At 53.8% G+C, this 25867-nt stretch overlaps 1 protein-coding gene and 1 long non-coding RNA gene across 2 annotated transcripts; one reads left to right on the forward strand and one right to left on the reverse strand.

The window, feature by feature from the left end:
* Positions 1–4144: 4144 nt before the first annotated feature.
* Positions 4145–18802, forward strand: Plaur (plasminogen activator, urokinase receptor). The gene is made up of 7 exons (XM_006993261.4): positions 4145–4291; positions 6386–6496; positions 7904–8047; positions 14080–14235; positions 15300–15434; positions 17267–17404; positions 18128–18802. The coding sequence occupies exons 1-7, from the start codon at positions 4231–4233 to the stop codon at positions 18355–18357; spliced, it is 975 nt and encodes a 324-aa protein (XP_006993323.1). The 5' UTR covers positions 4145–4230; the 3' UTR covers positions 18358–18802.
* Positions 18406–25761, reverse strand: LOC107399506 (uncharacterized). Its single transcript, XR_001576152.3, has 2 exons — positions 25349–25761; positions 18406–19589 (listed from the first exon to the last, which is right to left on the reverse strand). It is a non-coding gene; the product is annotated as an uncharacterized LOC107399506 (long non-coding RNA).
* Positions 25762–25867: the final 106 nt, after the last annotated feature.

The following is a 25867-nucleotide window of genomic DNA, read 5'->3' on the forward strand; positions in this document are numbered from 1 at the left end:
TCAAGAAGCCTTTGTATTTAAGGTCACACGGACAGGTTTCGGGACGTGGGTTGGGGGTGCTGCCACATGTTCCTCACCTTCGGTGAAGGCCGGCCAGGTAAGATCCATTTGATCTCATTTGCCCCCACCACAGGGCACCCAATAACATGCAAATGGGGGAGAACCTCATTTAAAAGTCCCTCATTGTGCTGGGTGGTGGCGGTGGCACATGCACTCAGGAGGCAGAGCCAGGCACATCTCTGTGAGTTCGAGGCCAGCCTGGTCTACAGAGCAAGATCCAGGACAGGCACCAAAATTACACAGAGAAACCCTGTCTCGAAAAACAAAACAAAACATAAGTTCCTCATTGGATAGGGAGGTTGAGGCAAGCCTGGGCTACATACTAAGACGGTGTCCCAAAAAAACCAAAGACAGAGGCTGATGGAGACTGAGGCAGGGTACTTGCCAGGAACTAGAGGCTAGCCTGGGATTCACAGTGAGACCCTGTTTCAATAACCTCCCAATGGAGAAAAGAAATGACCGGAAGAAAAGACCGGCTGAGTGACAGTGCTCTTACCCAGAATCTCCTAGTGAGGGGCTGCGGGCCTAGCTTAGCATGCACAAATCTGTGCGTTCCGTCCCCGGGAAATTCCCGCTTATGTCCCCAGCACTGAAGTTTTTTTTTTTTTAACATATTATCATTATGTTATTATTATTTTGAGACAGGGTCTCTCTATGTAGTCCTGCCTGTTCTGGAACTCACTCTGTAGACCAGGCTGGCCTCAAACTCACAGAGATCTCCCTGCCTCTGCCTCCTGAGTGCTGGGAGTAAAGCCCTGGGCCACCATGCCCAGCATGCCCCAACACTAAATATTTAAAGAGGTGGGGAGCTGGAGAGAGCTGAGCAGCTAAGAGCACTGTTGCTCTTCCAGAGGGTCCAGATATGGTTCTAGGGGTTCCATTGCCCTCTGTCTCTTTCTCCTCTCCTGGGATGCTGGGCTCAAACCCAGGGCTCAGCGTGTCCTAGGCAAGTGCTCTGCCACTGAGCTGCCCAGCCCTCCCAGACTCTCCTTCCACCTCATCTCTCCCTCCAGCCCCTTGACTTGTGTGGCTCTTCTCTGTCTGCTCTCTCTTTCTCCCTCCCCCGCCCTCTCTGGTCCTCTCCATCCCCTCCCCCCTCCCCTTCTCCCTCTCTGGTCCTCTCCATCCCCTCCCCCCTCCCCTTCTCCCTCTCTGGTCCTCTCCATCCCCTCCCCCCTCCTTTCTCCCTCTCTGGTCCTCTCCATCCCCTCCCCCCTCCCCTTCTCCCTCTCTGGTCCTCTCCATCCCCGCCCCTCCCTCTTGCTCTCTGCTCCTCTCTCCCGCTCTCACCCTCACCTTGACGTCATCTTTCCTTCCTTAGGCTGGGGAAGCCCCCGCATGCTGGGCCTCGCCCACAGTCCATCGGCCGGGTGAGGCCCAGGTGAGTCACCGAAAGGAAGGAGTGGACATTCCTGCAATTTTTCTACAGGTATCAGTGATTTGGCACCTTCCTGCCCCCCTCCTTCAACTCCTCACTGGAACCTCCCAAAAGTCAGCACAAGACAGACACACGGCTGGGGGTGGGGGGGGGGGCTTGGGCAGGGCAGACTCACGGCTGAGGAGGAGGGCCTGGGGAGGACAGACACACGGCTGAGGGGGAGGGCCTGGGGAGGACAGACACATGGCTGGGGGGGCGGAGGGCTTGGGCAGGGCAGACTCACGGCTGGGGAGGAGAACTTGCAGAGGGACAGACACACGGCTGAGGGGGAGGGCCTGGGGAGGACAGACTCACGGCTGGGGAGGAACAGGTATGCAGAGGCAGAATGTTGAAATTACAGGCTGTCCATCACCATGCCTGGCATACCGGAGAGCTGGGGATCGAACCCAGAGCTTTAGGCACGCTAGGCAAACCCTGTGCCTCACCCCAGCCCAGCCCACTGTTCAGTCTCCACACCACCCGAGAGGGGCCCCGTTTTCCAGGAAAGGAAACAGAAGGACTGTGTTGGCTCAGGGTGACACAGCCAGGGAGTGGCCCGTCCTGGCCACCACCATCATGACAACCACTGACCTCAAACTCCCTGGCTCCGCCCCAGCCTCCCTGTCACTCAGGAAGAGGAATTTGGGGTCCTGCTGGATGGTGTAAACACAGCTCTCTCCTCAAAGGGGATGAAAGAGTTTATTCTAGAGTCAATCATGAGTGACCATGGTCAGACCAGAGTCACATTTTTTTTTCTCCTTTGAGATAGGGTTTCTCTGTGTATACTCACTCTGTAAACCAGGCTGGCCTCAAACTCACAGAGATCTACCTGCTTCTGCCTCCCCAATGCTGGGACCAAAAGTGTGCACCACCACCACCCAGCCAGCCCCCTACTCATACTCACTGAGTTATGACCTCTTAGGAGAAAACATTTATTTGGGACTTTTTTTTTGCGGGGGGGAGGGGGGGTCTTATCTTAAAATTGTTAAATCAAGAGGTGGGGGTGTGGCTCAGTGGTAGAGTCCCTGCCTAGAATCCCCCAGTGAGGGGCTGGGATGTGGCTCAGTGGTGGAGCCCCTGCCTAGAATCCCCCAATGAGGGGCTGGGGTGTGGCTCAGTGGTAGAGCCCCTGCCTAGAATCCCCCAGTGAGGGGCTGGGGTGTGGCTCAGTGGTAGAGCCCCTGCCTAGAATCCCCCAGTGAGGGGCTGGGGTGTGGCTCAGTGGTAGAGTGCTTGCCTATCTTGCAGGGGGCCTTGGGCTCCATCCTTCCTAGCTCAGCCCCGGTGATTCAGGAGACTCACACTGTGAGATCACTACTGTACCAGTAGCTGCTGCTGCTCACTCACTGCTCTCTCTGGTTCCCACCCATCAACCATGCTGACCTGCTTGTGATCCTGTGCCCTCAGGGCCTTTGCACTGACTCTTCCCTGTCTCTCCCCTTGTCTCTGTTTCCCTGGGCATCCACTAGACTTCTTTCACAGCTTAAGTGAGACCCCCTCAGCACACCCTCTGGATTGTCCCCACTAAAGCACCGCTGTTCCTCCTTCCCCATTCCTTCCTTATCTCCATCGGATGGGTAAGATTAGATAACAAATGCATCTTCCCAGTCCTAGCGTCCATGAGGGCGGGACCCCTGCTTTGTTTCCTGTTGTGGCCGCTGCTCCTGAAATAGTGCCCGGCAGGGCACAAAGGAGGTCCTTGGTAAGGTGCTGAGGAACTAGTGAGTCCTCCATTTTGGTGAGTCAGTGTTCTAGATGTTTCCCCTGCACGAAATTTCTCTGCCTGGGCAAGATGGTAATGTGTCTGTGATCCCGGCACTGGGGAGGCTGGGGCAGGAGGCTCTTGAGTTCGAGGCTAGCCTGGGCTACATTACAAGACCCTATCTGGAGAAACTGAATGAAAACAAAACTTTGAAAATATAAACTCTGAAAAGCCAGGCGTGGTGGCACAGGCCTTTCATCCCGGCACTCAGGAGGCAGAGCAGGCAGATCTCTGTGAGTTTGAGGCCAGCCTGGTCTACAGAGTGAGTTACAGGACAGCCAGAACTACACAGGGCAATCTTGTATATATATATACAAGTTTTCATACATACATACATACATACATACATACATACATACATACATACATACATGTGTGTGTGTGTGTGTGTGTGTGTGTGTGTGTGTGTGTGTATGTGTATGGAAACTCTGATTGATATGAAGCAGCCAAGGCTAGAGACGATTTTAAACCTTTGCTGTTTGGTTTTCTTTCTTTCTTTTCCATTTTATTTTGAGACAGGGTTTCTCTGTGTAGCCCTGACTGTCCTGGAACTCAGAGATCCTCCTGCCTCTGCCTCCCCAGAGCCGGGACTGCAGACCCCTACCATACCTCTGCTTGAGAAAACTGTCTCTAGGTAGATGGTGGACAGTCTGTCCCTTCCTGTCCAAAGACTCCACTGCAAAGCTCATGCTCCCATGTAACCAAACTCCTGTGGTCACCACATAGCCACATCCAACTGCCCGAGGAGACCTGGGATTTGAACCCCCGCGAGTGAGACACAGGGTTGTGATGTAACCTCAGAGACCCTGAGTCAGGCCTCCTGGGAAGGGTAGCTTCCGTGGACTAGGGAGGAGGAAGGGGAGGTGTCCACACAACCCGGGCTGACTCACTCTTAAGCAAACTGTGGGCGGAGCCCTGGGGCAGCAAAACTGTCTCCCTCCCCGCGCTCTGTCTAGAGCAGAGGTGAAGGGAGACCCACCCAGACGCGAGCATGGGCCCCCGGAGGAGGCTGCCGCTGCCGCTGCTGCTGCTGCTGACGGCCTGGGTACCAGGTAAGGGCCGGGTGGTGACACCCGGGGCGAGTTAGGGGGAGGGGAGCCCAGCACCCAACCCTTCTCCTGCCAAACAACTACTCTCCGGGTGTGTTCTCCATCCCCACGTGGCACATTCAGACGCCCGCAGGCATTCATTTAGCAAACCGATCCCTGGCGCCGTCCCAGGCTGCCCTGCAAAGTCAAACTGGAGGACGCGGAGGCACAGAGAAGTTAAGTAGCTCGTGCGTAATTGCACAGCTAGCGGTTGAGTAACTGGGCTTGCTGGCCCCTCGCGGGCCGCTTCCCACAGTGTTCTCGTTTCTGTGGGCTCCCGCTTTGGGGTAGGTAGGAGGGAGATCCCCCCCGCCCCCAGCATTACCAAAGGTCCCAGGGCCTGTCCCCTCGACGACACTTGGCTTTTGCCACTTCCTCACCTGCTTCCTCCAGGAAATGTGGGGGAAATGGTGAGAAAGCAGAGGAAATGGAGAAGGAATTGAGTCAGGGTTTGACGCGGTGAATAACCCTCCGGTCCGCGGGAGGCCGGGGATGAGTAATGGGGTGGGAAGGGGACCTCCGCGGGAGGCCCGGGTGGTCAGGGAGCGAGACGGGGTAGGGGTGGGGGCGCACAGGGGAGGGGCTCTTAGGGTAGAAAGGGGACCTGGCGCGGAGGGAACCGGCGCGGAGTTGCAGACGGGACCTCGGGGAGCAGACAGGACGGACGGCTCTTACTGTGAAATAGAGCCCGGTGAGGACAGAGCCGCGGAGAGGAGTCTGGAGTGGGGCTACCACCTGGGGTCAGAGCTGGCTGTGTGGTTTAGGACAGTTACTTCGTCTTTCTGTTCCTGGAGCGTGTCTCGGAAATTGGGGAGGATCCAGAGGGGTAGGCTGGAGCTGTGGTCCTGATTGGAACCTCGGACGCCTGAGGGCGGGGCTACGACCTCCTCCTTGGGGAGGAGTTAGAGGACCTGGAGGAGGGGCTCCGAAGCTGGGGCGGGGCCAGCGGAGGGGCTCACATTTAGGACGCGCGGGCGCGCACATACGCACAGTGGGTCTATGACCGTGGTTCTCAACCTGTGGGTCGCGACCTCTTCGCGAGTCAAAGGGGTTGCCTAAGGCCATCGGAAAACCCAGATATTTACACTCTGATCCATAATAGTAGCAAAATCAGTTATGAAGTAGCAACGAAAACAATTTTATGGCTGGAGGTCACCACAACATGAGGGGCTGTATTAGAGGGTCGCAGCGACAGTAAGGCTGAGGACCTCTGGTCTATGATATTAAGGTGAAATCCAGGCAGGGCTAATCTACCAATAGAGCAGAGCGTGGAGGCCGGGGATGAGTAATGAGGTGGGAAGATAGCCTTAATCCGAGGCAGGTGGATCTCTGCATTCCAGGCCAGCCTAGTTTATATAGAGTTCACTAGATATGCGTAGTGAGACCGTTCCAAAAATATTTGAAGAAATAATATACTGTAGGAAGAGAATTTAGGGGAAGAGCCAGAGGGCGGGGCTATAGTAGAGAGCGGAAGCCAGGGGCGGGGCTAGAATATTGGGCGGAACTAGAGAAGGAAGATGGGCAGCAGTTGTGGGGCGGGGCTAGCGCCTGGGTGAAGGTGAGGCTAAGGGGCGGGGCTAGAACCTAGGGGAGGTGTTGGGGAGGTGGGGTAGAGAATGCTTTTGGAGTCACCCCAGTTGAAGAGTTGAAGCTGTCTTGATGGGCGGGGTTAGAGCTTCAGGATGAAATAGGAAGAGAAGCTAAGGAAGGGAATGGAACCTTGGGCTCCAGCGAATAAGAGATCCGCCGAACAGAACTGACCACGGCCGCATAGGGAGGACACAGGATCTAAATGGGAGCAGCGGTTGGAAGTCCTTTTCAAGAGGGCAGAGTTCCAGCAAGTGATGCATGTCTGTGATCTCAGCACACCGGAGGCTGAGGCAGAAGGATTGCTGTGAGTTTGAGGTCAGCCTGGACTATACAACTAGAGAGACAGAGAACTAAGGGTAGCCAGGACATGATGCACGAATCTGAGGGGACCGGGCCTAGTTTGGCAGTTTGGCAGCGTGGTGGAGTGAGAGCAGGCAGATCCTGGCTCTGAACCCCCTCTCCTCCCAGCCTCCCAGGGCCTGAGGTGCATGCAGTGTGGCAGTAACCAGAAGTGCCTGGTGACGGAGTGTGCCCTGGGCCAGGACCTTTGCAGGACCACCGTGCTCCGTGAGTGGGAAGGTAAGGTCGACCCCCCCTACACACATCACCTTGATAGGAAACAACAGCGAGGAAATGCAGACATTTAAACATCTAACGAGGCTGGAGAGACGTTCTGCCCAGCACTTAAGACCAGCTGCTCCTCCAGGCCCCCCCTCCCCCGAGTTCAGTTCTGGTATCCACATGGGGTGGCTCACAACCACCAGCAACTTCAACTCCAGGGAGGAGATCCGAGGCCCTCACCGGCACCTTCGTGCACATATTCACCCCCAGACACGCAAACACTTGTTGGTCTTGTAAAGGACCTAGGTTCTACGTGCAGCACCCCCCTGGCAGCTCACCACCTCCTCGGGCAGCAGGCACGAATATTGTGCACAGACATGCATGCAGGCAAAACATTCATATACACAAAAATAATAAAACAAACCTAAAAAGATTTAAAAAAAAAAAATGTTGGTGAGATGCCCAGTGCCTTTAATCACAGCACTTGGGAGGCAGAGGCAGACAGAGATCTGTGAGTTCAAGGCCAGCCTGGTTTACAAATCGAGTTCTAGGACATCCAGAGATGCACAGAGAAACCCTGTCTAGAAAAACAAACAAAAAAGTTGGTGAGACCCTGAAGAGGGGATACATTGGCACATGTGCCATGCACAGTAATGCCAAATATTTTTGCTGTTTTGAAGTGGGGTGGGGTGGGGATGGGGATGGGGAGTTTGGTTTGTTGTTGTTTGGTTTTGGATTTTTTTTTAAGACGGGGTCTCATGTAGCCCAGGATAACCTTAAACTTGCCATGTTATATAGCCAAGGATGACTTTGAACGTGCCTCCTAAGGGCTGGGACTATAGGTGTGCACCACCACATATGACTTTAATGTAACTTCCGAGACAGCAGGGCCGTGGTGGCGCACGCCTTTAATCCCAGCACTCACCAGGCAGAGGCAGGCGGATTTCTGTGAGTTCGAGGCCAGCCTGGGCTACCAAGTGAGTTCCAGGACAGCCAGAGCTACACATAAAAACAAACAAACAAACAAACAAAAAACAAAACCTATCTGAGACAAGGCTAGAGAGACAGCTAGCAGGTTACGACACCTGCCACTGAAAAGGGGGCACTTTTGAACACACCTGTAACCCTAGAACTGGGGAGGTTGGGGCAGGAGGATCGGGAGCCCCAAACCAGTTTGGGCTACACAGCAAGACCCTGTCTCTGCTGGTGTCATTCACCTTGAGAGAGAGCTGTAGATGGATCCAGAAAACCCAAATGATGTGTATGGGGGAGAGGAAGACAAGTCTAGAAAATAACAGCGTTGGCTCAAACAAGAAGGAAAGCCCACGAGGCGCAGCACCGGGAATGGGTGGCCCTGAGACCAGGAGTGTCGAGGGCTGGTTGGGACTAGGGGCCCTTTGGGGACTAAAGCTGTGTTCCTCCTAGATGACGACGAGCTGGAGGTGGTAACGAGAGACTGTGCCCACTATGAGAAGACCAACAGGACCATGAGCTACCGCGTGAACTCAAAGATCATCAGCCTGGCAGAGGTCATGTGTGCCACAGACCTCTGCAACAGACCCAGGCCTGGTGAGTCAGGCGTCCTGGCCACACCCAGACCCACCCCACCCCAGCACCCAGTCCGCTCCTTACCCCGCTCATCCATCTCCCGCCCTGCCCCGATGTCTTTTCCCCCAGCAACGTCTCCCAAGTCATCTCCCAACCCATCTCAAAATATCCTCACACCCCACGTCCCAGTCTGCAGCCCAGGCTGACTGGAAAGGGCGAGCCTCCTCCCTCCGCTTCCCGAGGGCTGGGACCGCAGCTCGGAGCTGCCCAGCCCCTCTCCAGATTGTAAAGTCATGCCTGGGTTGTGGGTAGCAAGCGAGGCTGTCGTGTATAAGATGGCGCGTCCACCAGCCTTGGTGGAGCTTGCCTGCCGTCCCAGCTGCTTGGGAGACTGATGCAGGAAGATTACAGGTCAAAGGTCAGTCGGGGCGACTGAGACTCTGTCTCAAACTAAAAATTAGAAAGGAGGACCAGAGAGGAGATGGCTTCTTGGGTAAAGGTGCTTGTTGTGCCTTGTGACCTGAGTTCAATCCCTGAATTCCATGTAGAAGTGGAAAGAGGGAATGAACTCTCTACAAAGTAGCCCTCTGACCTGCACACACACCATCATCATCATAATAACAATAATAACAAATTTACAAAAATTTAAATCTGAAAAAGTAGGGCTGGGGTGTGGCTCAGTGGTAAAATAAAGCCCCCCCCCCCCTCCGCCTAGAATCTCCCAGAGAAGAACTGGAGATATGGCTCAGTGGTGGAGCCCCTGCCTAGAATCCCCCAGTGAGGGGCTGGAACTGTGGCTCAGTGGAGGGGCACCTGTCTAGCATGTGTGGTATCTTTGTTTTCCTCCCCCAACAACCTTAAAAAAACAAACATAACAAAAACAACAAAAATTAAGGCTGATCCTTGGCATGGAAAGTGTGGGGAGAGTGTAGAGAGAAAGGATAAGCTTCCATAAACCTTTTGATTGACGGCTTTAGGCTGTGGTCGGTGGTCCAAGTGCACACAGAGAAAGCCAGGGCCAGTGAGGAAGGAGCAGCTCTCCTTGCTGCTCTTCCTGCAGGGTCTGGCCCTGGATGGAAATTGATTTTACGGGCCTGTGTCCAGGGTCCTCGTGAGGGAAGAGACTGACTCCATGCCTGGTTTGTTCCTCCATCCTACCTACAAACCATCTTCTGGTACAAGGATGAGTAGTTTCCTTTTCAAAGAAAGTTTCATTTTGGTTTAGGTGTGCACATACTTGCTGTGTTACATGTGCAGGTAAAAGGACAACTCGTGGGAGTCGATTCTCTCATTCTACTGTGAGGGTCTTGGGTCTTGAACTCAGGTCTTTGGATTTGGCTACAAGCGCCTTTACCCGCTGAGCCATCTTGGTGACCCTGGGGTTTGTTTGTTTATTTGAGACATGGTCGCTCTATTATGTAGCCCTATATGTTCTGGATCTCACTCTGTACACCAGGCTGACCTGGAACTCACAGAGATCCACCTGCCTCTGAGTGCTGGGATTAAAAGTGTGTGCCCGCCACGACTGACCTTTGTATTTCTTAGATAACTCTCTCTAGCATTGAACTTGCCACGTGGCCATGAGTGACCTTGAATGCCTGGTCCTCCTGCCTCCACCTCCTGAGTGCTGGCAATCTACGAACTGCACCCCGTCCTGAGACCCTCTCTTCTATTTTTTTATCCCCTCCCCAACTTGTATTTTTGAGAAATGGTTCTGCCCTTAGCATGGGAGACAGATTCGAGGGACCCTGGAGTATGAGGGGGAAATGAACGTAGGTGGATGAGGGGTGAGGGGGGGATATGGGGGGTGGGTAGGTTGGGGGGGTGGCCGCTGGGCGGGGACAGAAGTGTCCTGATGGAATAGCTTTGGAAGGTAGAGAAGGAGACCTCAGTGATGTCTGACCCGTGCACAGAAGCTGCTTTTCTGGGCGTGATGGAGTCGCTTATGTCAGTGCCATGCTTCTGCGGGCGACAGCTATAAAGCTGGACAAATGAGACGTCTCTGAAGCGCACAAATCAGAGGAAGGGACTCGGGGCCCTTGTGACTGTTGGAAGAGAGAAGCCAGACAGAGTTTCACAGGTGGCACGGCTCGTCCCCCCCCCCCCCCACACACACACACAAAACCACACAGCGGCGCTCTGAAAGGGAAACAGAGCCATGGAGAGAGGGCCCCGAGACTGAGGCCGCAAGGCAGGGCCGGGGCTGGACGAGGTCCCCTGATTTGGAGACAATTCTCCCTCCAGTTTTTTGCAAGCGTACATGCAGAGGTGGGGTGTCCCTGCAGCAGCGAGCTGAGCTTCCTGGGGACACATGGGCCGGCGGAGCTGGAGAGGTACAGGTAGCCACCTCAGATCCCCTGAGATCCCAGTCAGGGGGTGAAGGCGGAGCTGAAACAGATCAGCCCTTCAGGAGCTGAGCATAGCTGTGTGAGCCTGTGAGGAGGGAAGCTGAGCAAGTTCTAGAACAGACGTCGATTGATTGATTGATTAAAAGGGACAGAAAAAAATAATAATTTAGAGTTGTGTTTATGTGTGTATGTGTTTATGTGTGTGCGTGTGTACACCTGTGAGCATATGTATGGGTCTGTGAGCATATGTGTGGGTGTGTGATATGCAGGTGTGAAAGTGTGCGTGCGCACACACGCTCATGCACAAAGATGTCAGAGGAAGATGGTGAGTGTCCTATGCGGTTCACAGAGCATCTCACTAGATTTGAAGATAGGCTGGCAAGCCAGCAAGCTGGAGGGAGCCCCCCGACTCTGCCCCCGACCCCCAGCACAGGGATTACAGGCCTATGCAACTGCCTCTGTGGAGTTTTACATTAATTCTCGGGATCCAGTTCGGGTCCTCGTGTTTGTTCAACCTGGCATGGTGGCACACACCTATAATCCCAGCGCGTGGGAGGATGCAGGAGAAGGATTTCCATAAATTCCAGGCCAGCCTGGTCTACTTAGCAGGTTCCAGGCTGCAGAGTAAGACCTACTCTCAAAGAACAATAAAATAAGAACAACCCAAATAAATTGTAACAGGGGAGGAAAGGTTTATGTAACTCGGAGTTTGAGGCAGGGGAAATCCACACAGCGAGATGCGGGCTCTGCCCAGAGCTCTGACCCCCAGCGTACATACACACCACACTCACCCCCAAACCCCATTACCTCGCGGCTAAATGCTGAGGGAGAATTCAAAACACAGGAAACCACGGCTCTGGGATGGCTCAGTGGTTAAGACATTGGTCCAGAGGACACAGAGCACCCGGGTTCAGTTCCCAGCACCTACTCGAGGTAGCTCACACGCCTGTAACTCCAGTTTGGGGGAAGGGGTCTAGCGCCCTCTGCTGGTACTGCGTGCACATGGTGCAGGCCAAACACCCATGCATATAGAATAAAATAAAGGGGGGAAATTAAAAACAGTTTTCTCCCCTGGGAGTCAACCTGGAGTCCCTTCCAAAGTTAATCTATTAATTCATCCCTTGCGAAAGCCATGATGTGGATGGCCTGGCAGCTTCCTCCCGCCTAGCTCCCTGCCTTAAGGTCCTTCCACTCCCACTCGGCCTCTCTGACCACGGAGCTTCAAACACATGACCTCAGGGAGACAAACTATGTCTAAACCATGGCAGAGGCAGGTAGAGACTCAGGTATGTGACTCCAGGAGAACCAAGAGGTGACTGAGTCACAGGTCTGCATGTCAGACATTTGTTTTTAGTTCGGCAAATGGAAGGTAGGGTCTTGGGTGTGCTAGTTCTATACTGCTGAGCCACGCCCCAGCCCCTCACTGGGGGATTCTAGGCAGGGGCTCTACCACTGAGCCACACCCCAGCCCCTAATGGGGGATTCTAGGCAGGGGCTCTACCACTGAGCCACACCCCCAGCTCCTCACTGGGGATTCTAGGCAGGGGCTCTACCACTGAGCCACACCCCAGCCCTTCACTGGGGGATTCTAGGCAGGGGCTCTACCACTGAGCCACACCCCAGCCCCTCACTGGGGGATTCTAGGCAGGGGCTCTACCACTGAGCCACACCCCCAGCTCCTCACTGGGGATTCTAGGCAGGGGCTCTACCACTGAGCCACACCCCAGCCCCTCACTGGGGATTCTAGGCAGGGGCTCTACCACTGAGCCACACCCCAGCCCCTCACTGGGGGATTCTAGGCAGGGGCTCTACCACTGATCCACACCCCAGCCCCTCACTGGGGGATTCTAGGCAGGGGCTCTACCACTGAGCCACACCCCAGCCCCTCACTGGGGGATTCTAGGCAGGGGCTCTACCACTGAGCCACACCCCCAGCCCCTCACTGGAGGATTCTAGGCAGGGGCTCTACCACTGAGCCACACCCCAGCCCCTCACTGGGGTACTCTAGGCAGGTTCTCTACCACTGAGCCACACCCCAGCCCCTCACTGGGGGACTCTAGGCAGGGGCTCTACCACTGAGCCACACCCCCAGCCCCTCACTGGGGGATTCTAGGCAGGTGCTTTATCACTCAGGGATGGATGACCCGAAAGGTCAAAGCCTCACTTGATTGATCCATGATAACTTTATTATTTTGCTCAAAGCCTCTAGCTTAGGCCAATTGGACCGGTTGCTTTTCCCTGGAAACACCATGTCACCCTTTGCCCAGACTTTGGCTCACACCATCCTCCTGCCTGGCACAGCCTCTTCTTCCTGACCCAGGAGATTGGAGCTGTGTCTGAGCCGAGGCAGCCCACTGGCAGGCTCAAGGCAATTAGGTGAATCATTCCATCCAGAGCCAAATCATCTATCTTGTTCAAGGAAAAATGCCTAAAAGGCCCACAGCCTGCTCCTTCCCACAAATGTCCATGAAAATGAAAAGCAGATCTTCCTTCAGGCACTGTGGTACATTTCTGTAATTCCTGGATTTTGGTGGCTGAGGCTGGAAGATGGCAAGTTTGAGAGCTAGCCTGGGGTACATATTGACACTGAGTCAGGGGAAAAAATCAAAAGAGGAATTTCCAACCTTGGGGGTGGGGGGAGTTCCTTTTTGTACACTTCTTCCCAGGATGCTCTTCTGAATGTGGGTCATGTGACCTTCAGGAAGCCTCTTAGCCCCTCTCCTCATGGCTCATTCACAAATGATCTAACCAGTCATGGTGATGCCAGTGGAGAGAGCTACTTGGGAGACTGAGGCAGGAGGATTCCCTGGTGAGGGGCTGGGGACATGTCTCTGTGGTAGAGGCCCTGCCTAGAATCCCCCAGTGAGGGGCTAGGGGCATGGCTCAGTGGTAGACCCCCAGCCTAGAATACCCAGTGAGGGGCTGGGGGTGTGGCTCAGTGGTAGACCCCCAACCTAGAATCCCCAGTGAGGGGCTGGGGGTGTGACTCAGTGGTAGAGCCCCTGCCTAGAATCCCCCAGTGAGGGGCTGGGGTGTGGCTCAGTGGTAGAGCCCCTGCCTAGAATGCCCCAGTGAGGGGCTGGGGTGTGGCTCAGTGGTAGAGCCCCTGCCTAGAATCCCCCAGTGAGGGGCTGAGGTGTGGCTCAGTGGTAGAACACCTGTCTAGAGCCCCTCAGTGAGGGGCTGGGGTGTGGTTCCACGGTAGAGCCCCTGCCTAGAAGAGGTGATAAATAAGATGATGAAGAATGGGGAGGAGTTAGGAAAGACAAGGAGCAACAGGAAAGGTCTTCTAGACAAAAACAACAGAATATAGGAAGGTCTGGAGGCCAGTGAGGGTCTATGTTCTGAGACTTGGGAACCAGTATGGAAGAGAGCATGGGAAGGACTGGTCTCGGAGATGAGGCAGGAGAGGTGGCCAGGACGCAGTCTTCAGTGGGCCTTGAATGCCATAATTAGGTACCTGGGTTTTATTCTAAGAACAATGGGGTGTATGTGAGGGTTTTGAGCAGAGGAGAACTTCTTTCTAAGGCATGTGAGAGAAGCAGAGTAGAGCATGGTCATGGCAAGAGCAGAGGCTGGTAGGAGGGGTGCCCATGGCTGAAAAAGACAGGAAAGACTTGGGATGAGTAGGCTCGGTGATGATTGGCGGGTTCAGAGGGGAGGTCTCTGCAGGGCCTCCAACCCACCCCTTACCTTTCTTCCTAGGAGCCCGAGGCCTTGCCTTTCCCCGGGGACGTTACCTTGAGTGCATGTCCTGCAGCTCTTTGGACCAGAGCTGTGAGAGGGGCCGGGAGCAGATCCTGCAGTGCCGCTACCCTGGAGAGCAGTGTGTGGAGGTGGTGACCCTGCCGAGCTCGGAAAGTAAGCCCTCCCCTACGGGGGGGTCCTCTTCTAGGCTGGGCCTGACAGAGACCTTCAGATACGGGGACTGTAAGCAAGAGGCAACTTCACACACACACACACACACACACACACGCGCATGCACATGCACACGCACATGCACACACGTGCACACGCACACACACAAACTGTACCTAACAGAGACCTTCAAATACCAGGACTGTAAGCAAGAGGCAACTTCACACACACACACACACACACACACACACACACACGCACACGCACGCACGCACACGCACATGCACACACGTGCACACGCACACACACAAACTGTACCTAACAGAGACCTTCAAATACCAGGACTGTAAGCAAGAGACAACTTCACACACACACACACATACTCACGCGCACACACACACACACACACACACACACACACACACGTGACTGGGAGTCCGGGGTCACTGGGTCAGCCTGAGAGTGACCAGGAACCCAGCTACTTCATGTCTTACATATTGCTTGTACTCTTTTGAGTGCCCCATGGCATGATATGGCCGCCAGACATCCAGACTGGTGTCCACGTTCCAGGTAGAGGAAAAGGAAAGGAAAAGGAAAGCCCCCCCCCCCCCAGTAGATAGATGATAGATAGATAATCTCCTTTCTTTTTATAAGTGCTCTTTCTGGAAATCCCACAAATACATGAAGTTCTACTTATCACATGGGCCTCCTTTATCCTACAACAAAGGAAGAATGGGGTGGGCTGGAGAGATGGCTCAGAGGTTAAGAGCACTGATTGCTCTTCCAGAGGTCCTGAGTTCAATTCCCAGCAACCACATGGTGGCTCAATACCATCTGTAATAAGATCTGGCACCCTCTTCTGTATACATAATAAATAAATAAATCTTTAAAAAAAAAAAAAAAAAAAAGGAAGAATGGAAAATGAAATCACTTGGCTAGGAATGAAGTTAGCCTCAGTAAGAAGAGGCCTCTAAGGAAACGGGGGGGGGGGGGGGGAGGGGGGTGCTGCTCAAGGGGGTAAATCCACAACCAGCTCTTTACCACCATCTGACCTCTGCCCCTTGCAGGGAGCGCCAAGGATGAGAACTATACCAGAGGCTGCGGCAGTCTTCCCGGGTGCCCGGGCATAGCAGGTTTCCATGGCAACCACACCTTCCACTTCCTGAAATGCTGCAACGACTCCCGCTGCAATGGCGGCCCAGGTGAGGGACAGGGCGGGGTGGACGCTCTTGGCTCCGTCTAGAAACTGCCCATCCTTCTCGGTTTCCCGGGTCCTCTCCCTTCCTCCAGCGTCAGGTTCCCGGAAGCCTGCCCTGGCCCGCGAGGCTGGTTCAGGGCCGCTCTTTCAGCACGCGCAGCCCACTCAACTGCCCCAGACCCCAGCTCTGCCCACCCTGGGCCAGAACTGCGGTGACAAAGTCCTGAGAAGGTAGAGCCAGGCTGTCCTGGCCACTGCGGTGTCCCAGCACAGTTAGCATGAGGTGAAGGCCAAAGAAGCCATTTCATGAAAATGTATTAAATAGAGCTGGAGAGGTGTCTCCGTGGTTAAGGGCACACACTGCCCTTGCAGAGGACCCAGGTTTGATTAGAAGCTGCTCTTGCAGAGGACCCAGGTTTGATTCCCAGCACCCACATGCTCACGTCTGTAACTACAGTTCCAGGGGATCTGACGCCCTCTTCTGGACTCCATGGGCATTACATGCATACGGTGCACAGACACACGTGCACACAGAACCTCATACACATAAGCTAAAATAAATAAATCTTTTTAAAAAGTGTCAAAAAAAATGGGCTGGAGAGATGGCTCAGTGGTTAAGAGCACTGGCCGCTCTTGCAGAGGTCCTGAGTTCAATTCCCAGCAACCACATGATGGCTCACAACCATCTCTAGTGGGATCTGATGCCCTCTTCTGGCATTAAGGTGTACACGAAGATAGAGCACTCAATCATAAAATAAATAAATAAATCTTTAAAAGAAAAAAAGTGTTAAAATTATGCAAACCCCTGCTTTTGATTCCTGGGGCAGCTGGTGGACGTCAGGGCCTGGCACACGTCAGATAGGTCCTCAGACTTGCCAGCAAACACCTTTACCCATGAGCCATCCCAGTCCCAGACTTACTGTTTAATATTCATTTATTTAAACCAAAAACAATCTCAGCACTCCAGAGGTAGAGGCAGAAAGTTCAGAAGTTTGAAGCCGTCTTCCACATAATGAGTTGCAAGGATAGCCTGGCTTACATGAGACCCTGTCTCAGAAAATGAACAGAGAAAAGCCAGGCATGATGGGCAATGCCTTTAACCCTGGACTGTAGACCAACAGGAGTTTCCACAGTAATAAACGTCTTCTGTATTGGGCGCTGAAGGGATGGCCCAGCGTTGAAGAGTGGATACCACCCGGACCTGGGTTCAGTTCCCAGCACCCATGGCTGGGCAGCTCACAGCTGCCTCTAACTCCAGCTCCAAGGGATCCAATGCTCTTTTCCAGTCTCTGCAGGCACCTGCATGCACACAGTACACACACGTATCATTTTTATTTTTAAATTTGCATTTATTTTGTGTGTATGTATGTTCATGCACGCCATGGGCCATGTGTGGAGGTTGGAGGACGACTTCCGGGGGTCACTTCTCTCCTTCCACCATGTGGGGCCTGGAGATTGAACTAGGGTCATCAGACTTGGCCGAAAGCTGGTCTACCTGCTGAGCCATTTAAATTAATTAGCTAATTAATTTAGCGCTAATTAATTTAAACCTTAAGAAACACAGGTGACCAGTGGCTGCCACAGTAAACAATGTCGCTCTGTATGGTAACTTCTGAGAGGGTAGAGCTTGTTTCATAAGACAGTTAGTTAGGGTCCCTCATCAGGCCTAGCTGGATGTGGGTGGGGCTCAGTCCTAGAGAACAGGACCCCAAAAGGTGTACTTTCCGCGCATGACCACCAGGTGGCGCCCTAGCATCTGGGGCTGAGCGTGGGCAGATGAGACGGTTGCTTGATCCCAATGCTTATCTTCGGTCCCTGTCTTTTTTCGTCTTTAAGTTCTGGATCTTCAGGACTTACCACCGAATGGCTTCCAGTGTTATAGCTGTGAGGGGAACAGCTGTTCCTCCAAAGAGACTTCCCTCATTGACTGCCGGGGACCGATGAATCAGTGCCTGGAGGCCACCGGCTTGGATGGTGAGGCCTTGGGGGAGCTGGAAGGGGGCCCACTGGGGCACAGGGTGCTGAACAGACTGACTGACAGATGGGCGGTACTTACACACAGGAAGGGCAAATTGCAAGAAGGGGGTTGACCCTGTCAAGCCAACATCAGCCATCCGCAACGTTATACCTTAACAAATAATTGAGACAGGGTCTCACTGTGTAGCCCTGGCTAGCCTGCAGCTCTATGTAGACCAGGCTGGCCTCGAACTCACAGAGATCCGCCTGCCTCTGCCTTCCAAGTGTTGGGATTAAAAGCATGTGCCAACACAGCTGATCCCATAAATAATAGTTTTGATGGGAAAAACAAACAAACAAACAAACCTGTTTTTCATAATGAAAAAGTGCAAAGAGGGGACTCTCGTTGTTTACGGTGTGGCAGCCCTCTCCTCGTCTGGCTTTAATAGCAGACATCTGGTCCTCGTGTCTGCTCTCCTGTTCAGCCTGTTGTAATATCACATGTCCTGGGGTTTCTCTGGAAAAGCGTCTCTTGCACACTCAGAAGCTCCGAAGGGCCAGGTGACATCTTAGAGTTCCTATGAAAGCAGTCCTGGCGTGAGTCTGAGGGACTGCCAGGGGTCCTCGGAACACACTTGGGGAAGCACTGCTCACAACAGGGGGTGGGGTTGGCTAGGGCATCCACCACCAGGAGCCTTGTCACTGGGGGCTCCCGTCTCACTGGCTCTCCTCTTCCCTCAGTGCTGGGAAACCGGAGTTACACCGTGAGAGGCTGCGCCACCGCTTCCTGGTGCCAAGGCTCCCATGCGGCAGACGCCTTCCTCCTGAGCCACCTCAACATCTCCTGCTGTGACGGCAGTGGCTGTAATGACCCCAGAAGCGGTGCCCCCGGGCCAGGCCCTGCCTACCTCAGCCTCATCGTCTCCCTGCTCCTGACCTTCGGACTATGGGGTGTCCTCCCCTGGAACTGAGTCCTGAGCCCCAAGCCCTGGCTGGACCCAGGGACGTTTGTCCTCCCCCCACCCCACCCCCCCCAGCTCCATCTCTGTGGATAGATGCGAGTATCATTGTTGTCTTTGGGCCTCAGTTTTTCCAAAAACTGGAAGAGACGGGAAACAAAGGCTGCGGGCAGCAGGGGCCCTGGGTTAATGTTGTTGCTGTTGTTGTTATTATCATTGCCATTCCTCTAATTTATTTTATATATATATATATATAAATAAAAGATTTTTGTACCAGTGAATAAGGCTGCATCTCCCCTCCCCTGTCACATTCAGCTTCAGGAAGAAGAAAGTTGGGGGGGGGGGAGCTCACTATGTAGCCTTGGCTGACTCTGTAGATCAGGCTGGCCTCAAACTCAGAGATCACCTGCTTCTGCCTCCCCAGTGCTGGGATTAAAGGTCTGCACCACCACACCCAGCTTTTCGCCTCACTGTCTTTGTTGTTTGTTTGTTTTAATGTTTTATTTTTCTTTTATATGGGTTGTTGTATTGCCTGCCTGCATGTGTGTCTGTGTGAGGGCGTCAGATTCCCTGGAACTGGAGTTAGAGACAGTTGTGAGGCACCATGTGGGTGCTGGGAATTGAACCCGAGTCCTCTCTGGAAGAGCAGCCGGTGCTCTTAACTGCTGAGCCCTCTCTCCAGCCCCTTCACCTCACTGTTTTGAGACAGGGTCTCTCACTGAACCCTGAGCCCATCAGGTTGATGATACTGGTTGCCAGCCAGCTCCAGGGATCCTCCTGTCTCCCAAGCCTCTGCAGCTACAGATGTGCTCACTGTATCTGGCTTTTCTACACAGGTGCTGGGGATCTGAACTCAGGCTCTCATATTTCTGGGGCCAAGTACTGTACCAACAGAGCCATATCCCCATTCCCCAGACTATATTATTGTTGATGCCTTCCAAGAAAAAAGTAATAATAATTGAGCCAAGACTGTATTTCCCATGATGCCCCGGAGCAGACAGAGCCAAAGATGATGTCCCACGAGATGCTTCCTGTTTCAAATTGAAGATAACGTCACCACGATGCCTTGCAAAAGACATGGAGGCTAAGGCTTCCTCTCCCATGATGCCTTGCAGTGGGGACAGAAATGGCCACCCTCTGGTGTCCTCTGGCAGATGAAAGGCTAAGATAACGTTTCTCTATTCCACAGTCTGCTCTGGGCCTCAGTGTTGCTGGCTCCCGAGTTGGTCTTCCAGGATCTTTGGCTGCAAGAGATAAAATTGCTTTGTGCTGACTTAAGCAGAAACTGGTATATTATAGGGAGGTTGAATCTAAGCAAAGTCCTGGGTCTCCTGGGGTTCGCCGGGGACAAGAAGGAACCTGAAAGCTGTGTAAATCAGAAGAAACTCCTTCCTGCAGACTCTGTCCCTCCCCGGCCCTCCTGAGCTGGTGTGCACGCATTCAGACCTGCATGCATGTGTGGGCAAGAGGGCAACCTCGGGTGCCATTCCCCAGATGGTGTCCACCTTGGTTTTGAGACGGCCCTCTCACTTCTCACTGGCCTGGAGTAGGCTGGGCCAGCTTGTCGTCAAGCTCCAGGGACACTCTAGTCACCTCAGTGGTGGAATTACAAGCGAGTGCCCCCACACCTCAGGGTTTCGTTTTGTTTTGTTTTTTATTTGACATGGGTTCTGGGCATCGAACCCAAGCCTCAGGCTTATGTGCCAAACAGTATCTCCTGCGTCATCCCCCCCAGTCCTCAAAGTCTCTCTCATATTTCTCCCCTGAGCTTCTTTTTCCCCCCTCTCTCTCCCTTTCCCTCTAGACTGCCTACTTGGACTTCCCACACAGTAGACAGATCCGCCTACTGTGGAGCTAAAGACCAAAACCACTCCAGTCTCTTTTTTTCAGGTTCTCACATCTTAGCTAAAGGATCCACCGCGGCCAGTTCTGCCCACGGCTGGCTCCCCTCTGCTTAGGGCCAGGGAAGGTCACTCCTATCCCGCGGTTCTCAGGAAGCTTGGCCCACTCATCGGGGAGCCAGGAAGCAGACCCCGTGGGAGGGATCTTGCCATAAGTAAGAAGTAACTGAAAAAAAGCCAAAGAAGTTCCCACCGCTTAGAACGTTCTAGTTGGCAAGCAGGATTGCTTCCACACACTCTATATGAGTCACGTGGCCAAGGCTGCACCCAAACTCAGAATGGTTGAAAGTAAAAAGGAAATTGATTTTCTCATATAAAAAGCAGTCGTGAGTTAGGGGAATTCCTGAGTTGATTAACCCAGTGGTTCCAACCAAGTCCTAAATGGCCCAGGCTTGTCTACCTCATGATCCCAAGATGGCTGCCTCCATTCCAGGCATCGCACCCACATTTGGAGGCAATAACAAAGGGGTCATTTACTCTGGTGATTTCTTTGGGAAAATGAAGAAAAACCTGCTCTTGAACATTCAGTGGACAAACCCTGCTTGGCGTTCCATTTCCATGACTTGTTTCACGTACCCTCGTATCATCTCGTTATCAGATGATAACTGTCATTCTTAGACAAGAGCAAAGGGTAGGGGAAGCAGTTCACTGTGCCCGGCTGGTGTTTTCTCCCCCCGGGGAGTGGGCCCGACAACTGCCTCTCCACCATCCACCTGTGCTTGATGGCTGATTTCCCCTCTAACCAGAGGTGGGACCTGTGGTCCTCTCTGATACAGTTAGCATAGTCCCGCCCCCTTGGCCACTGCCTTAGTGGTTCTATCGTTGTGACAAAACACCGTGACCAAAGCACGGGATAAAAGAAAGCCTTTATCAATGAACTGATTCCTAATGATATTCTAGGTGCCTCGCCCAGTGGTCATCAGAGAGGCGTTGTCCAGCAACTGATGGGAGCAGATGCAGAGACCCACAGCCAAACACTAGACAGCGCCAGGGGAACCCCACAGAAGAGGAGGAGGGATTGTAGGAGCCAGAGGGGTTGAGGACACAGGGAGAACATGGCCCAGAATCAACTAAGCAAGGTTCATAGGGGCTCCAGAGACTGAAGCCAAAATCACGGACCCTGTGTGGGTCTGAGCTGGGTCCTCTGCATATGTTATATGTAGCTTGGTGTTCTTGTGGGAGTCCTTACAACAGGAGTAGGGATGTCCCTGACTCTTTTGCCTGTGCTTGGGACCCTTTTCCTCCTACTGGGTTGCCTTGTCCAGTCTTGTAAGGTCTGTGCCTAGTCTTACTGTAGCTTGTTACGCTGTGTTTGATTGATGTCCCTGGAAGGCCTGCTCTTTTGGGGGTGGGGGCGGAGGAGTGGATCTAGGAGAGAGGGGAGGTGGGGGGGGCTGGGTGGAGAGGAGGTGGGGGTAACTGCAATCAAGATATAATGTATGTAAAGAATAAAACTTAAAATAAAAAAAAAAGCCTTGCTGGGCGGTGGTGGTGCACGCTTTTAACCCCAGCACTCGGAAGGCAGAGGCAGGCAGATCTCTGTGAATTTGAGGCCAGCCTGGGCTACAGAGCGAGTTCCAGGACAGGCTCTAAAGCTACACAGAGAAACCCTGTCTCTCTGTGTAAAAAAACAAAATAAATAAAATAAAAATTAAAAAATTTTAAAAAGCCTTTAATTGGGCTAATGCTCAAGTTTGAGTCCATGATAGAGAAGCAGGGGTATGGGGATGGGAACAGCTGGAACTCACATCTTTATGAGCATGAGGCACAGAGAGCCAAGAGGGCATGGGGCCAGTCTTTTGAACCCTCAAATCCACCCCCAGTGACACTCATCCTCCAAGAAGGCCACACCTCCTAATCCTTCCCAAACAGTTCCATCAACTGGAGACCAAGTGTTCACACACATGAGCCTACAGGGGCCGTTCTCATTCAGACCCCCACAGCCATAGAGACTGGCTTGGGGGCAGGCTAGTGGCAATCACCTGAGGCAATGGGACACGAATTTCAGGACTCAAGAGATAGAGGAAGGATCTGGGCTACAAAGTGAGACCCTTGATGTGTTGAGGCAGGGAGGAGGAGGAAGAGAGGTGAGGAGAAGGGGGGCTGGGAGATGGCTCAGTGGTTAAGAGTGCCGGCTGTCAGTCCCGAGGACCAGAGATGGGGGTCCCAGCACACACGTAACGAGTCATGCATGGAGCAAACGCCTGTAATTCCAGCCCCAAGGGAACTGACGGCCCCCTCTGGCTTCCATGGAGAGAGAGAGAGAGAGAGAGAGAGAGAGAGAGAGAGAGAGAGAGAGAGAGAGAGAGAGAGAAGAGGGGAAAGGAGGGGAGGAGAGGGAAGGGGAGGAGAGGAGAGGGGAAGGGAGGGGAGGGGAGGAGAGGAGAGGAGAGAAAACAGGACATATGACAGCAATTGCCCTGTAGCTTGGCTTGACCTGGCCATCTGTCTATCCTGAGATTGGATGGCTCCCCTCATCTTGAAAGATGGCTGGCAGATAGCCCTGGGGCTAGAGTTACCAGGCAGGCTAGGCAGGGGGGGAGAAAAGGGCAGTTGAACAAAGAAGTCTACTGAAGGAAACTCTTCATAGAAGAGATCCGCTCCCTTACTGAAACGGAGCCTCGTGGAGGCCATAGTGGCCCCAAACCATGGAGTGGAAGCTGGCCTTGAACTCTGGCTGGCTCCTGAGGGCTGAGCCCAGGTGTGTACCACCATGCCCGGCTTCTGTGGTGCTGGGGACGGCCCCGGGTTCTGTGCCTACTGAGTAAGCAAGCACTCCATTCCTTGAGCACACTGGGTCATTCCTCCTTCACCAGCTGGGTTGGGTTTTTGTGTCACTTGCACCAAGACCCTACGGACAGAGTGCCTTGAAGGGACAGGACCTCTACTCTCCCAGGGCCCTGTCAGTGGATGAGAACTAAGCCAGTGTCTCCCAGAGTACCCACAAGCTGGGGGAGAGGACATCAGCTAGGGACTAATGGAGGGGGAGCCCACCTGCTTGTGTAGGGAGGAGGTCACTATGAGTTACCCCCTCGTGGGTCTTGAATGCGTGCCAACAATTTCTGTGTTGAAAGTCCATCCTGGGCTGGGGAGCCAGATCAGTCAGTGAGGCGCTCAGTGTGCAAGCTTAAAACCCTGCATTGGAGTCCCAGAACCATGTGAAAAGTAGCCAGACACGGTGGTGTGTGCTTTTAATCCCAGGAGCTGGGAGAGGGACAGGAGGAAGCCAGGGGCTGGTTGACCAGGCGGTCTAGTCTAGTCGATGAAGGTCAGGTAAGTGAGGGAACTTATCTCAAAGGGAAGGAAAGGTGGGCACAACCACGGACTGACGTCCAAGGTTATCCGTCCTTCATCTGCCATACACAGGTGCACGCACAGGCCTGTGCCCCTGCACACACGGGAACATGCACACATTCACACAGAAACACACATATACATACATGCACACAGAAATGCAAACATACACAAGGACAGAAACACACACACACATTCACACAGAAACACATTCATGCAGAAACACACACACATATACACACATCCACACAAACACACACACACATATACACACAAAGACAGAAACACACACAACACACACATTCACACTGAAACAAACACACCCACACACATTTGCACACAACACACCCACATATAACACACATTCACACAGGAACACACACACACACTGGAGAGACATTTAATCCCCTTGTGAGCCATTAAGAGGATGGGAACTTAATCCAACTACGGTGCTCAGAGGTGGGGCCGGTGGGGCTGCTTAGGATCAATGAAGTCATCAGGGTGGAGCCCTCATGATTGAATACTGGCTGCTGGATAAGACGGGGAGAGAGACCGGGAGAGGCATGTGTGCTCCCTGTCTCCCACCATGTGACACCCCTTGGACTCCCAGCAGGACGGCCATCAGCCGATGAAGCCCAGAGTTTGTTTGCCAAAGCCCACCTCCTTCCTTCCCAACTCATCCGGTCTCTGTCATCATGACAACAGAAAACAGGCTAATATACCCTGAACAAGTATCCCTGAAACAGTCTCACACATCACTCTCACCAAGTCACAGAGGGAACCCCGTTCCCCAAGCTAAGCGGTAAAGAGACTTGGAAAGGAATGATGCTGCTCACAGCTGTGGGTCTGGAGTCTTAGCAGAGAGCTGTGGTCTGGAGGCCCGAGAGGATGCTGGGAGCCATGGTCCAGAGGACACGATGCTGGAGCTGTGGTCTGGAGGACCGAGAGGATGCTGGGAGCCATGGTCCAGGGGACACGATGCTGGAGCGGTGGTCTGGAGGACCGAGAGGATGCTGGGAGCCATGGTCCTGGGGACACGATGCTGGAGCTGTGGTCTGGAGGACCGAGAGGATGCTGGGAGCCATGGTCCTGGGGACACGATACTGGAGCTGTGGTCTAGAGGGCCGAGAGGATGCTGGGAGCCATGGTGCCGGGGACACAGGAGTTGATGGGAGTTTTGGGACTGAGGACAGAGAGGATGCTGGGATCTGGGCCCTGGACAGGAAGTGTGTTGTGTGATGATGACCCTTGGTTGACCTGGATATACAACAGTTTAGAAGTGATGGAGAAAAAAGAGGAGAGCTTTTCAGGTGGACCCCGTCTACTTGCTGGCCTTGAGTCCTGTGAGTGGTTTTCCACTCTTCTGGGTCCTATGGGTCATGAGCTTGCTCCAGGCCACCGGTGTCCACAGGAGCGGGCTCAGGAGAACCCACGCCCAAGAGAGAGAATGGACCAAAGTCTGGAGGGGTGAGTCAGCCTCCAGGTTGGGGAACGGAACCGAACCGGAAAGGCAGAGTGACACAGACAGACTGGACCAGACGGTGGGGAGAAGGGTGCGGAGCCCGGATGCCACACCTGAAAGGTTGCCCCAGGGGCCTCTCCCTCCCCAGGGCCTAGGACTAAGACCAGTCCGGTTAGCTTTCCAGTCCGGTTAGCTTTCTGGGGGCCCCTCCCAGGGAAACAAGACTAAAACTTGAGGTTTCATGGTCAGGACTAGAGGAAGGGAGCGAACCCCATTCGATGCCCTGCCCAGAGAAGTCCACACTTGCCCAGCCACCCGGCCCAGCCTCTCACGCTTTGCTACTCACCTGCCCACATTCACTTCTGCTGCATCACACTCCTCTCCCTCAAAGCTCACACTCACAGCAAGCAGCACATGCCAGCACCTCGCATCTTCGCGCGCTTCCGAGCATCGCCCTCCAGCGCCTCTCCAGAGCATCTCCCACGCACCCCCTGTGGGTCGCCTGTGCATCTTCTGCACAAACCCTGAGCATCTCCCGTGCGTCTTCCATGCATTCCCCCGTGTATCTCCCGCGCCTCTCCCACGCATCTCTCGTGCATCTCCTGCGCATCTTCCGCGTGCCTCCCGGTTCAGCATCCTCTGGGGAGCCCCACTCGCCCTGGCTACGCCTGCGCGCACACGCACGCACACCCTGCACCTTCACACGACCCTCCCGACCTTCCGCTCTCCTGAGTCCTCCCCTTCTGGCTCCCACGACGCCGTCACGCTCACACCCAGCCCGCGCGCCCGGGTCCGCGCGCTGTCCTGCGCGCGCCCCCCAGTGCGCGCCCTGTCCGCGCTCCCGTCCTCCCTCTCCCCGCATTGT

Source organism: Peromyscus maniculatus, chromosome 1, assembly GCF_049852395.1.
Source record: "Peromyscus maniculatus bairdii isolate BWxNUB_F1_BW_parent chromosome 1, HU_Pman_BW_mat_3.1, whole genome shotgun sequence".
Taxonomy (NCBI): Eukaryota; Metazoa; Chordata; class Mammalia; order Rodentia; family Cricetidae; genus Peromyscus; species Peromyscus maniculatus.